The 13,634-nt window shown below is 39.6% G+C and overlaps 1 protein-coding gene across 1 annotated transcript in view; it reads left to right on the top strand.

Moving 5' to 3' along the window:
- Positions 1-1,309: 1,309 nt before the first annotated feature.
- ctnnbl1 (catenin, beta like 1) overlaps positions 1,310-13,634 on the top strand; it is a 69,942-nt gene continuing 57,617 nt past the window's right edge. Inside the window, exons 1-7 of the mRNA XM_005931482.3 lie at positions 1,310-1,484; positions 2,390-2,620; positions 4,380-4,486; positions 4,662-4,801; positions 5,385-5,482; positions 9,387-9,480; positions 13,357-13,448. Coding sequence (XP_005931544.1) covers positions 1,455-1,484; positions 2,390-2,620; positions 4,380-4,486; positions 4,662-4,801; positions 5,385-5,482; positions 9,387-9,480; positions 13,357-13,448 — 792 coding nt within the window. The 5' untranslated portion in view covers positions 1,310-1,454. The remainder of the gene's footprint in view (positions 1,485-2,389; positions 2,621-4,379; positions 4,487-4,661; positions 4,802-5,384; positions 5,483-9,386; positions 9,481-13,356; positions 13,449-13,634) is intronic.

Raw genomic sequence — 13,634 nt, 5'->3', positions numbered from 1 at the left:
ATTCATTTATTGTATTGTGTTATAACATACAATTATAATTGTATGATAACATACAATCAATGTGTTCCCGTTACTGCTTGTTTAGAGGATCTAACTTTCAAGCACTGCCATTGATTTGCAGAATTCTTTTTGGGCAGGGGGAGGGGCCCTAAAAGTAACCATACTTTTAACTTCTCCAACTCTGATGGTATCAGCCCCAAGTTTCTTCAGACCCGTGTCTGTTAACCTGAGTCAAATTTACAGCTCACGTATAAGGCAGCATATGATACTGGCGTTGAAGTAGAAGCCGACATTATCAGAGCTTGAGAACTGTTGACCACCACATGTGACTGGAGTGATTGGATGTATTAGTCATGGGCAGAAGGAGGAGTATAGAGCACTAGTGAATGATTTTGTGGCATGGTCTTGGAGAAATAATCTGCTTCTGAACATGAGTAAGAAAGAGTGAGAGGGAGTGGATATTGTGGATGAATATAAGTACCTGGATGTCCAGATTAACCACAGACCTCGAAAACCCACACAGAGGCTGTATACAAGACAACAATGTCCTATGGACGCTGAGACCTTCCCGATAGAAAATGATGGAGATTTTTAATCAGCCAGTTGTGGTGGTTGTGGTGTGCGCTGTTGGCTCTGTGACTGGCTGCAAACTGGACACATTTAAAAAGTGATCACTGAAAAAACTATTTTCAGTCATTCATAACCCTGATCAACTTCATCACCGCTTACAATTTCCGCCAACAGACTGATTCAGCTCCGCTGCCACAAGAACAGATACAGGAAATCTTTCATACAAGATGCAACAACTTTTTATAATGCAATTCAGATATCTGACATACAGTGATCTGCTTTTTCATTTGAACATTTTATTGATATTTAAGGTGGTTTTTCCCCTTTATTACTGATTTAGAAATATTATGTATTTCTTTACCGTTGCTTGGAATTTCAAAAATATGGGGAAAATAAAGTATTTCTTAATATTATTGTTGTCTATAATAGTGTTTGTCCGCTGTACTGTTAAGCAAATTAAGTTATATTTGCAAGTTTGGTTAAATCACTTATGAGAAAATGAATAACACAGATACAACGGAATACAAATAATCCTAGTACAATTGTTCACTACAGGCACGGAGAGACATGGAAGTCCAGTCAACGGGAGAATTCAGCAACAGCAAGGATGATGATGTAACGATGATAGTAACTTTGAAAATAATCAAAATCCCTGTCCAAATAATCGCTCCGACACTTTACGAAGATGGTTGAAAACTCTGCTCATGCAACGTCAACGTTTACGACAATTCGTTGCTACGGCAATGAGTGAAGACTGTTTTACGGCAGGCATGTGTATGCAGGGAGCTTGTAGTTAGCGGAATAGCTGTCTACTTAAACTGTGAGAGCGCCTTTTCAACTTTGAAATAAAATTATAAGAAAGCTGAGACTTGTATCCTGGACAAATGGACGTCGGAGAGCTCCTGAACTATCAGGTAGACGTTTCACTCCTGATAATGTGTGTGAGAGCTAACTAAGCTAACAGTAACTTATCTCATTCATTGGGTTGTAAATAAACGCTAACAGTTTAATGTGTGTGAGCATGTAGACTTTTATTTAGCCTCCTTTGTTTGCGTCCTTGTTTAATGATCAGTCAATTAGAACTGAGTGACGCTTGCGCGAAAAGAAAACAACTTTGGATCTCAAGTCCGTGTTTACTAACGCTAGCAGTTAGCCCGTTTGCTAAGTCTGTTAGCTATCTCGCAGCAGCACATCAAGAGCGGGGAAACTTTGCGGACTTCCCTGAGATACATCTGTTTAAAACTAGTTATGCCTAACAAAGCATCTTGAATCTTTGGCATTCTTTCGTCAGTTAGATTCGGTCTTTTATATGTTAATGTCGAAACAAATGTGTACCTGAACAGTTTCGTTTATCATACAAGGCATACGTACGAGAAATCGACTTCACCCAGTATTTGCATCAAATATGCAAATCGCCATTATATGTCCCATTTCATAAATCTGTATTTCAGTAAAATCTCGTCTTTTACTTAGGCTCACTGTTTAGTTGCAACTTTTTTAAAATGCCATCAGTTTTCTTAGATTAGTTGTTTGACAGCTGCTTCGATTAACTTGATAAAATTATATGTGCTTCTTTTTTAAAATTCATTTGAAAAGCCATGATTGAGTATTTCTAGATTGATTTTTCTATAGTTGCCAGATATGACCTAGTCAGGTGCTATAATGGTGTATTTCATTGATTGTTTTTAATCTCATTAAATGCCACCTTGCTGAAAACAAGCAACCACATAATTTTGGGCTCTCCCAACACTTTTTCGTATATTCATCTTATAGAGTAAATCCCTGTACACACATTTAATGATCCCTTTTCTTGTTGCAGCCTGATAGGGGAGCAAAGCGTCCCAGGGGCGAAGAGGATGGAGGAGCAGGAGGAGATGAAGACTCCAGAGGAGGGAAGCAGCTGAAAGGGATGAGTGCTAGAGAGCTGGCCAGATACAGGGAGGTGGCAGGAGCAGAAGGAGGTGCTGAGATGAGGGAGACTGAGGAGCTCATAGGGGACAAGAAGATAATCCTGGAAAAGCTGATGGACCAGGATGCAGAAGAACCCGAGGTGGGTTATTGTAATTGTTATGTTATTATTATAGAGTTGTTACTCTGGTTTCTTTGGGTGATGAAAAATGAAGAAATGTGACAAAGATCATGAAAATTAAACATGTTCCTTTATTCTCATATGTTTTGAGTTCATAGTTTGCATGGCAATCTTTAAACAGCTCTCACCATACTAGCATGCTTCATCAGGACATAAGCCATATTAGCAAATTCAGATAGATTTACACAAACGCTACTAAAACAAACACAAACATGCTATGATTAAAAATGTTTCAGCCAGATTTATACCGAATCAGACTTATTAGATGTTATTTGTTGGTATACTCTGCATGCATTGTGTCTAAATGTAACTACCTGTGACATCTGTGTCGGTGGAGTAGTTAGAACAGATTAAGATTGACAACATTAAATAGACAAAAGTTCAGTTTCTTTAACACGTGGGAGCACATCTATTAAGTCAGACTTACTCAAGAGCGTGTTTGTTTCCTGTAAACAACACAAACAACAGACTTAAATGCATTGGCATTCTTTGTGAATGGTGCATTGATAATATAAAAGAGCAATTTAATTCAAATGGAATACAGTGTTAAATGACAAAGCTGACTAATTTCTTTTAGGCAATCTCTGCTTTAGTCAGGAGGAAATAATTCACACTCCTTTGTTGAAGACAAATGTGAGATTTGATGGTGCTGCCACTAACTCAAATTCTCCTCTTCACTACTGCTGCATCCTGCCTTTGGGTCTGATTAAGAGATCCCTCTTTTTACATCATTTAAAGTCACGCCATTAAACGAGACTTGGCCACTGCGGTCATGTCTGTTTATTGTTCTGTGACCTGTTAAAGTCGGTTAATTAAAAAAACAAAAGTAAACGTCCATTTATAAAGTGTCTTTGTATTTTTTATTTTTGTTCCAAGCTGCTTAGTCTGCAGTACCAGCTTAGAATAATAAGCAATAAATGATATAAACTGTCAGATGATTATTGTAGTGGGCACACAAAGGTTTTTATAGCCACTTTTCACTTTCCTTTTTCATAGTTTTCTGTGATTCCCCACTGGTTTCCCTGCCCAAATTTCCCTTTCAGTTTCGTATTGTTCATTAATCTTTCTGGTTGATTTCTATCCAGGTTTCTGCTTTTAAAAAAAGGAATTGCAAAATGGTTTATTCCTGAAAGCTCTTTGAGAGGTCCTCTTGCTCCACTGGGGTTCAAACTTCCCATACATCAATCCTCCAATCACAAAGTTGCCAGTCTTGCCAGTATTGCTGGTCCCATATTCAGTGACCACAGGGGGTGTGCAGTCAGTCTGCAGGGTCTAATGCTCTTATGGCTTTGAGAAACCAAGCAAAACTAAATTACTATAACCAGGATCTGCTGTCCTGAATCACCCAGTTAATCTCGGATCTTTCAAGAAACTTGGAGAGAGTGAGACTTGAATTACTGAAACACCTAACATGGTGAAACAGCATAAAAATAAGTTCCAGGAAAGGTTGTTTTATTCTACATTGTTATCTGTCCAGCACTGCGGAGGTTTATAATCCATCAGGAGGTCAAACACATTCTCTTTTCACTCAGATGCATTCCTTCTGATTGAACAAAATGTCTGCACAATTTGCTTCAATCACATGATTAAGGTGACCCTACAGTCTCTTTGTTGTTATGGCAGCAGTTGCTTTAATAATTTTATTTTTCCCTTTTTCTCCCCGTCTTCCCTTCTCCATCTTTTTGCTCCCTTTCCCCTGTCTCCTGTGCTAATCAAACAGGCAGAACTGGTCGATGAGAGCTCAGTGAAGAAAATGATCCTGACCTTTGAGAAGAGGTCATACAAAAACCAGGAACTAAGGATTAAGTTTCCAGACAATCCAGAAAAGTAAGCCTATTACAGACAGATTAATAAAGTCTTGTTTGACTTTATTCCAACAAACAAAACTATATGTGGACTTCATTGGATCTAAAGGAAAAAGAGGGTCTCAGCATTTCTAAGAAACACTGTCATTATGATCAAACTTATAATGCAAAACTTCTGATTTGTGTTATTAAACTAGGTTCATGGAGTCGGAGCTTGATCTGAATGACATTATCCAGGAAATGCATGTGATTGCTACGATGCCAGATCTCTACCACCTGCTGGTGGAGCTGAACGCCGTCCACTCACTACTGGGCCTCCTCAGTCATGAAAATACTGATATCCTTTCACGTTGAGATTGATTCAGATCACCTCTCTCTATTGAACGTTTTGTTACATAACATTGGTCTTTAAACTTGTTCCCTGTATCATAGAAGTTTACTGTTGTAAACGTAGCTAGTACAAAGAACCAAGGACAGGATAAGAACAATGAATGTGAGCTAAGAGAGTAAAGATGTGTCAACTTTTTATTGAATTTGTTGCACACAAAGCTTGTTTTTGTTGTTGTTGTTGTTTTTTTTACTATAAACTTTAAACTGTAACAAAATACAATCTACTAAGTGAGTCATATTTCAGATTCAAAACCATATTGGAGTAAATGCATAAACCCTTAAAAATACACAAAATAAATATTACTGTAGCCATTAAAATACCTTCAGTGAAGGCACTGGTACTCAAGATGCATCTCCCAGCAACAAACCAAAAATATAGACCAAACTGGGTGATGAATTTGCATTGTGGGTAAAGTAGTCGCCTGGCTTTTAGAGGAAAAGAGAAAGCATTGATTTTACTTCTACAGTATTATAGGATTGCAGAGTTAAATCAAGTATGGAGTATTGTTATTGGCCTGAGCCTGAGCCACATGTCGCCATAGCCGTGGTGGACCTGCTGCAGGAGCTGACAGATATTGACACACTTCATGAGAGCGAGGATGGTGCTGAGGTACTCATAGATGCTCTGGTGAGTACAAAAGTTTCATGAGTCTCTGATGATATTGATGAAGCAGCACTGTTTGGAGTTAGTATTTAAGCTTCTTGGCTCTGGTGGAGAGAAATTGATTGCTTAGTCTTTGTTAATGAATCAAAAGCAAAGTTTCAGTTTAGTCTCACTTAGAAGCATTCATGGTTTTTGGTTTTGTCTTCTTTGTGTGTGGTTTGAAACACAAATTACATTAAATTAAAATAATTCTAATAAAAAGTGTTGTATTAAAATAACTTCAAAGGGGAAACAAATCCACAAACATTAGTTCTTAGTAAAGCTGCCAGTGTCATTTACAGGGGCACAAATGTCTGAAGTTACCTGTTGATTTATTTATTTAAAGTCTTTTTAATTATCTCTCAGCGGTGAGCTGTGACAGTTAAAAAAACATGATGGGATTAGCAACATGACAAGAACTCAGTCAAGAGGAAAAAATGGATTTCAGTATGTAGTTTGATCAGCATAATTATAGCATCGACTCTCCCACTCTTTCTTTTTCCGTTCTGTTTTCTTTGTCACCCTCCGGCTGTGTGTGTTGGCATCACTTCACCGTTGATGATCTCTCCCTGTCTCTCCATTTCTGTATATTTAGCCCCCTCGTTCCTTTTTTTTTTCTTTTCTAGTTCAGCCTGTCGTGCTGCCGGGCTTTCATAAATATTAGAGTGTCGTGATTCTTGATAGCCCATTATGTTTTTTGACATTTAGATCGACACAGACAAAGGTCAAATTACAATAATATGCGGGTAAAGCCATGATGGAGAAAAGAAATGCATGCCTGTGTTTCTTCACACCTGTCACTGTGACACTTCATAAGAGAATCAGTTGACTTTTTTCCTCTGCTACACTTGACAACTTTGGTTGGGAGTCTTGGGAGTTTTTGAGTAGTTTGATCTCAATATTTTACACGTCCGCGTGGCATTTTGTACATACTGATAAATTCAGTGCAACTTCACGAGGATAGCACTGTTTCTGATGTGAACAAGATGCTAACACCAGACCTGTGTTGTTATTGTTGTTGTTTTTTTTTAAGTATCTATGTTAGCTAATTCAAGTTTATTCATTTACCTGGTATGGACTTAAAAAGTGACAGGAGAAGGGAGCAGGAGATTGATAGACGCTGTGCCAGTGTGTTGTGGTGAAGAGAGAGCTGAGTGTGAAAGCAAAGCTCTCAATTTACTGGTTGATCTACGTCCCTACCCTCACCTATGGTCACGAGCTTGGGTAGTGACCGAAAGAACAGATCGCGGATACAAGCTGGCGAAATGAGCTTCCTCGAAGGGTGGCTGGCCTCTCTCCTTAGAGATAAGGGTGAGAAGTTCGGCCATCCGGGAAGGGCATTCAGAGTAGAGCCAGCTGCTCTCTTCACATCGAAAGGAGCCAGTTGAGGTGGTTCGGCATCTGACAAGGATGCCTGCGCCTCCTGGGTCGAGGTGTTCCGGCATGTCCCACCGGGAGGAGGCCCCGGGGCAGACCCAGGACACGCTGGAGAGATTATATCTCTCGGCTGGCCTGGGAACGCTTGGTGTCCCCCGGCATGCGGAAGGGGGTGACTGGGTGAGAGGGAGTTCTGGCTTCTCTGCTTGGGCTGCTGCCTCCACAGACCTGGCCCCGGAATAAGCCGAAAAGGATAGTTGGATGGAGGGATGACCTCTGTGGATTTTTAACACTTTCTATAGATGGTAGATTGGATTTTATAGGTGAAACCAGCACCATGGATCTTTGGTCGTGCTCTTTGAACAATTTCTGCAGTATAGTTGGTAGCATCATCCTGTTCTATTCAATGAGATCACTGCAGAACATTACTCATAATATTAAAGTACCTTCATTGGCTCAGCTTCTTCCTTTAATGCATGTTGCAAGCCCAGTAAACACAGTACCAGCAGCAGAATGTGGGGATATCACATAAGCCGGACCAGTGAAAATCCTCTTTCTATCTGTGTTTAACTGCACATTTAATCCCTGCGATATCTAATTATATGAATGGAAGTGTATTTGTAACAGTATGTTGCTGTAGTAAATGAAGAAATCTGTCAGAAGAACTCTTTGGGCTCAAAATGTAAAAAATTGTGTAATTTCAGAAAAATGACAGATTAGGTTCTGGTAGCTCAGCTCAAATTGTCCTGTGATTATAAAACAGATGGTTTCTGTTAATTCACACAAAATTTTCTTTCACTGTGATATATTTAAACAAAACAATTATACAGTAGATAGTGGAAAAAAACCAGGAACTTTTGCCATTTATTTTTGTTTATCTATTACTTAATTACTTTGGCATAGTATTAGTGGCCATGGTGGAGGTCTTTATCTGCACAAAAAACTTTAAAGCTAAAATTTTCCAAAGTTGTCTGAGTGGGTTGGATGGGAGTCTTTCCTGGACCGATTCTGGGACCCAGACCTCCTGATTGACATCCCTGAAAGAACCTGTTTCATTGGACCACACCAACCTGCTCTGTTTTCTGGTTCTCATGCTAACCTTCCTCTTTGCAGGCACATTAAGAGGTAGACACGAATTTCTAGTGTGCAATGTCACCAGCAGGCGCAGCTCTTTATGTAGCAAGCAGCAATGAATGGTTTGCACATTTGTCAGTTGTGGCCCTCATTAAGGTTTTCAGCAGTTGTGTTATTGTGCTGTTGGTCTGTATAGTAAGCCTTGGGCTTGTTGTCCTTCCTGTAGACATAATGGCGACTGCATACCACAATACCTCACAAGAACTGCCTTCCTTTGGCCTAACGCTGTCGTGTAGTTGTCAAATTCCTCAGCTCATCTCCCTACCTCTCCTTAATAGCATGTGCCACTGTAAATAATTAATGAAATGTATTCATTTTATTGAATGTTTGGATGTATAGATGGTTTCTGTGGTGTTGCCCAATGCCCATGGGGTCTTTCTCTGAAATGGTCTTACAAACACAGAACAGAATATTAATGTTACTTTCTGTGTAAGTATAATATGTTGAAATACTGTTTGTGTTCTAAATAACTGACACAGTCAAGTTAAGAACACATATCCGAGGCCTCTATCTTAGTTATATTGGTGTGTGATAGGAAGAACTGTAGATGAAGCAGGATAAACATCAGAAATTGCTGACAAAACTGGCTTTTGTGTGTGTTTGTGAGCTGGCTTCTTATATGATAGTGACTCCGGTAGCTGTGCAGGGCTCGCAGAATGAAGGAATTTTATAAATGCAGTCCATTTACCATGCAATGGAGCGCCCATAAACCTCACTCTTCTTTACAGCTACTTCCAAGGGAAACAGTTTCAGGGCAGCAAAGGTTGGTTGAATCCATTTGTCTGTCCTCTTTGCTGTAATGCCCTCGGCTCCTCTGTCCTTGCTGCCTGAAGGCCAGGTGGCATCCTTGGTAAGATAAATCAAAATGATCCACGGTGGTCTCCAGTGGCTCATAAATCTGTGTTGACTGTCTTCTTTCATCTATAAGAGTACATTTATCCAGCCCGCTGGCACCTTGCAAGCTTTGTGTGGTTATGAGTCTCCAATCTTGACTTGACTGATAACATTCGGACATCGTCAGAGAGGCTCCAACAGGAAGCAAGCGTCTTCTGCAAAGACAAGTCTTAAAAGTGAACCATCTCTCTGTTATCCCTGGATAGTCTATATACATCTTTTCTCTTCTTTTTTTTTTTTGAGATGGAGACTGTAATTTTGTTTTCAGACAGGGTAGACACAATCATCTGACAGACCTCCAACAAAGTGCAAGGGTGGGAGTGTTTCTAGAACATGAAAAAATATTGTCTCTGCTATGTTACCTTTCACCAAAACCTTTAAAAGATGAAAAATTGTTTCTCCAAAAGTCTGATAAAGTTGTATATGACCTTTGGCAAAATTGTTTTAGAACCGTGACTTGAATTTCATCTTTGTGTGCCTGTAGTTGGAGGGTCAGGTGGTTGCCCTGCTGGTGCAGAATATGGAGCGTCTGGACGAGCAGGTGAAGGAGGAGGCTGATGGAATCTATAACACCCTCGGTAAGGAGACATAATCCAAAATCTTAGCAATGAAACTCCAATTTCTAGTTGTCCTCAAGTAAACTGTCATCACACTCAGGAAGAAAAAACATAAACAAAACAAAACATGGATTTACAGTTAAACAAGGCTACATGTAATAATGTGTTTGTCAGCTAATTCTATACTTTATGCTTGAAAAAAGGTTTTGTCCACTTTGGCTAAAATGACATTGAATAATGGTTTAAAGGACTATACACGGTGCTTTTTCAGCTGTGGAAATAACATGAATGTAACTTTGATTTCCTCAGTCAGGTAATGTCTGAAACTACAGCGCTACCACCTGAAATAGGACTGAAATACAGCTAAAGTCATGTTGTTCTCATCTGTCCAACATATATGTAAAATAAATCAAGCAGTCAGTTGATGTTTTGGCATGAAGCAGTCAAACGTTCATCATGGATTGAGTGGAATAGTAGACAAGTGAAACTGCCCAAACAAACCAGGTGGCAGGAATAAAAATTGGAATTGTTTATTTTTTTTAAACAGTCTGTTTCTGTCCTGTTTTTCAGTGGAGTGAATTCAAGTAATTCAAGTACTCCTCAGTAGTCTCATATGAGCTTTTTTTTTTTTATTTCTGTGTTGCTTGAATGCTTGAAGTTATCAAATTTTGGCACTTTGGTATTAACAACTACGAGGGCAATCCCAAAAGTAAGGTCTCCCGTTTTTTTAGAAATACAAACAACTGTTTATTTTCTATAATATTTACATCATTTTAAAGGTTAAAAAATAATTTTCACCTTTTTGGTGGATGCATTTTTTGTAGACGCTGCGGCAGTTTTAGAAGGCCCGTGTCATACCAGCTCGCCGCCATGTCCTTCAGGAAGCGTTGAATCTGTCACTTCTTCATCGGAGCAGAATCGTCTACGGGACAAATGTTCTTTCAATTTAGGGAACAGGTGGTAGTCACTAGACCACTTGTGAACGTTTTTGACATCCATGCACGGCTGTCCGTACACTTTCGTCAGTTAGCGTTGAATTTCAACCGGTTTAATGCCTTTTGCGTTCAAAAGTGGAATAACTGCGCGAACCTCACACTTGGCGGTAGCGTTCAACGGGAGCTCCATTTTCAAGGGCTGCCAAGCCAAGATTGAGAATCCCAGCGAAGTCGTGCATGCTTGTTTCGGAGTGGAGAAAGCACCAACCACAACAGTGTGGCAAACAGCCGTACAAACAGTTTCCCCACTGCTTTGGAGATGTTACTTTTGGGATTGACCTTGTACATATTTCGATGAGTCAGCAGGTTCTTATTTGTTATATTTATTATTTGTTTATAGATACATTTTTTCCACCCACCACATGTTTTATTCGTTCTAATTCTGTGACTGCACTAATTATGTGACCCTTTGCAGAGTTGATGCTGCAGCATTTTTCTACTTTCTGATTTTATCAGAATAAAATAGAAACAAAAATGTTCCGGTTATTTTCTAAAATACTAGTATTATACGGCAAACAACTCTTATATTTATAGATATTTATACTCATGTTGCACAGTAACTGTGTGCTTTAACACTCAGAGATCCTGCCTAATAACTTTATTTGGTCTGCTCTTTAGTTGCAGTAACAACACTTACAGCTGCTTGTTGAATATCTAGGAGGGAAGAAATTTCACAAACTGACGTATTGTAGCGGTGGCATGCTATCACAGACCCATGACCTGTGAGCTCTTTAGAATGACCCAATCTTTCACAAATGCTGTAAAGCCAGACTGAACAGCTAGGCGCTTGAGTTTTTGTATATATTTATTTTCTTATTATATAATCCTGAGGCAATGGGACTGAAAACACCTGAATTGTGGTCCAACACCTTTGTCCATAATGCATGTAGATATCTGGATCTTCAATAAATGGATGCACTAAAGCCTCCTCAGGCTAGCAGTCTTAAAACTAAAGCTAAAGACATTCACTGCACATTTGTAGTTTGTAAGCAAATAAAATCTTAGTTCTTTCCCCCCCCCCTTAAAATGTAGTTTTTATTATTTTTGTATTTCGGTGACCTATTTTTTTCCCCTACATTTAGTAACCTTAATTAATTTTTAGGGGGCATGTTATGCTGAAGAAAAACCTCTTTTGTTTTTTTTCTTTTTAATGTGTTTGCTGTAATGCTTGTGTTCAGTTTTTTCCGTGAACTTCAGAAATCAGTAAATATTTAAGTTGCTCATGTAACACGTAATAAGGGCTACAATTTATACCAAGTTCCAAGTGAGCAGCATAAAGCAATAAACACTGGACGCCACCCTAAATGCAGAGTTGTTCATATGCAAAACAAGGGAGACTCCTATTTGGTGTCCTATCTCAGGTGCTGCAGAGAGTCTGGTCCTAAATTCAACACTATAAAAACAGACTTGGTTAAAAATAGCACCTCAGCAAGATTTGAATATTTTGAGCAAGAATAATTGGCAAAGCGTGCCTTCTTTTTAGAACTGAAACTTGGCAAGTGTTTCGAGAGGGAGGTGTGCCTGTAAGGTGTGTATGAGCCAGGGTTAAGTCTTTGGGCAGTGCGGTGACAGGAAGTCCTTGCAGACTTGGGTATACATCATAGAGGCTATAGACTAACTTTATTTGTATTCTGCTAGCAGTGTGTCCCCCTGTTGCCAGCTGCCCTAGAAATTTTCAGTGACAGTGAAAGGAAGCTGTCAATGTCTCTAGCATCAACTCTTTGGAGGTTTTATACCTTTTCAGAGCCTACCATAAAAGTCATAAGAGTTTCTGGGGAGTAATAATTGTATACACAAGGTCCTGGAGAGGGCATGGGCCAGCAGATAGTTTGAAAAGTCCTGGTCTCTGTATTTAGCCCCACATGAATCAGACTTTTCTACCTCTCAGCTCTTTTTGTGTAGAATGAGTCTACTGAGACGATTTTTTTCCTCTTTGTTGCCAGATTGAGGCCGAGTGTCAAGAGGGCTGTTTAGGTGTGTGTATTTGGCTCTGTGTATGAGGGTTATATCGTGGGGGCAGTGCTTGTGCATCCTCTGCTCAAGTTTGTGTGTGCGAGTTATCAAGGGAGCTCTCCAAGCTTGAATAAGCCTTTTGTCTACCTTGGCTGCTCTCTACTCTGAGCCGGCTGTCCTCCAGGATGCTGTCTTTCTGCTCTGTTTGAATCACTGATAAAGGCTCATCTCTCCCTCAGCACCCTGTCACTTCATCCCCTGTTTCACTCTTTCAATCATTTCCCTGTCATCTGCAGCTGTTCTCTCCAGATGTTTTTGCTTTATTTCAGTTTTTATGCTCTTGCAAAACTCTCTTCCCTTTGTCATCTTGTTATCTCCTCATTCACTCTGTTTTCCATCCCTCATCCCTGACACTGTCTTCCCGTCCCCTTTTCCCTCCCTTCTGCTTTTCCTCTGCCTCCTTCCTGTTAATCTTCCTCTTTCCCCCTGTTGTCATGAACACCCCACAATGTCTTTTGCTCCCTTCAACCCCCTCTGCACTTAGTCTACTGTGATGGAGACATCAAGTCTTTCTGATGATAACATTAAGGAAGAAGCTGGGACAGAAAACAGATTAACCCTCTATAAAACTGCACCATGTTGTAAAGTCAGAGAATGATTTTGAGTAGGAGTTGATTTTGATATTAGGCTTAGAAATAAAACGACATTGCACACAAAGGAACCCAGAGCAACACAGATTAAACATAAATATTAAGACATGCTTCTATAATTAGGCAGAAAGTGGATTAGTCACATCCGGGCAATTCTTAATCCATTAAATAAGATTGGCATTGGTTTTGATATCAGTCTGGCAGATTTTGATGTCTATCAGAAATCCTTTTAGAAACTTACTTAGAATGAAGGGCTGATATTAACAGTAAAGACTGAACTATGGTGTTGTGTGTTGCAGCCATCATTGAGAACATGGCAGAGTTCAGACCAGGCATGTGCACAGAGGCTGCCCAGCAGGGACTGATGCAGTGGCTGCTCAAGAGAATCAAGGTAAGAACAGGAATATTGTTTTAAGTTGCCCCAAGAAGGCTACGTGATTGGTTTGTTAGCAGGATTTGATTCATTTTTTAAATTTTTCCCACCAGAAGGCCAACTTAGAAGTTTGTAACGGTGGAATCAATCTGGATTAATACATTTCTTTTTAATGATTATTTGTTGTTGCAAGATGTTGAGCCT

Source organism: Haplochromis burtoni, unplaced genomic scaffold (genome assembly GCF_018398535.1).
Source record: "Haplochromis burtoni strain Fernald_Lab_line unplaced genomic scaffold, NCSU_Asbu1 Contig_141, whole genome shotgun sequence".
NCBI lineage: Eukaryota > Metazoa > Chordata > Actinopteri > Cichliformes > Cichlidae > Haplochromis > Haplochromis burtoni.
The sequence above is the reverse complement of the archived record's forward strand: the minus strand, read 5'-3'. Positions and strand labels throughout refer to the sequence as shown.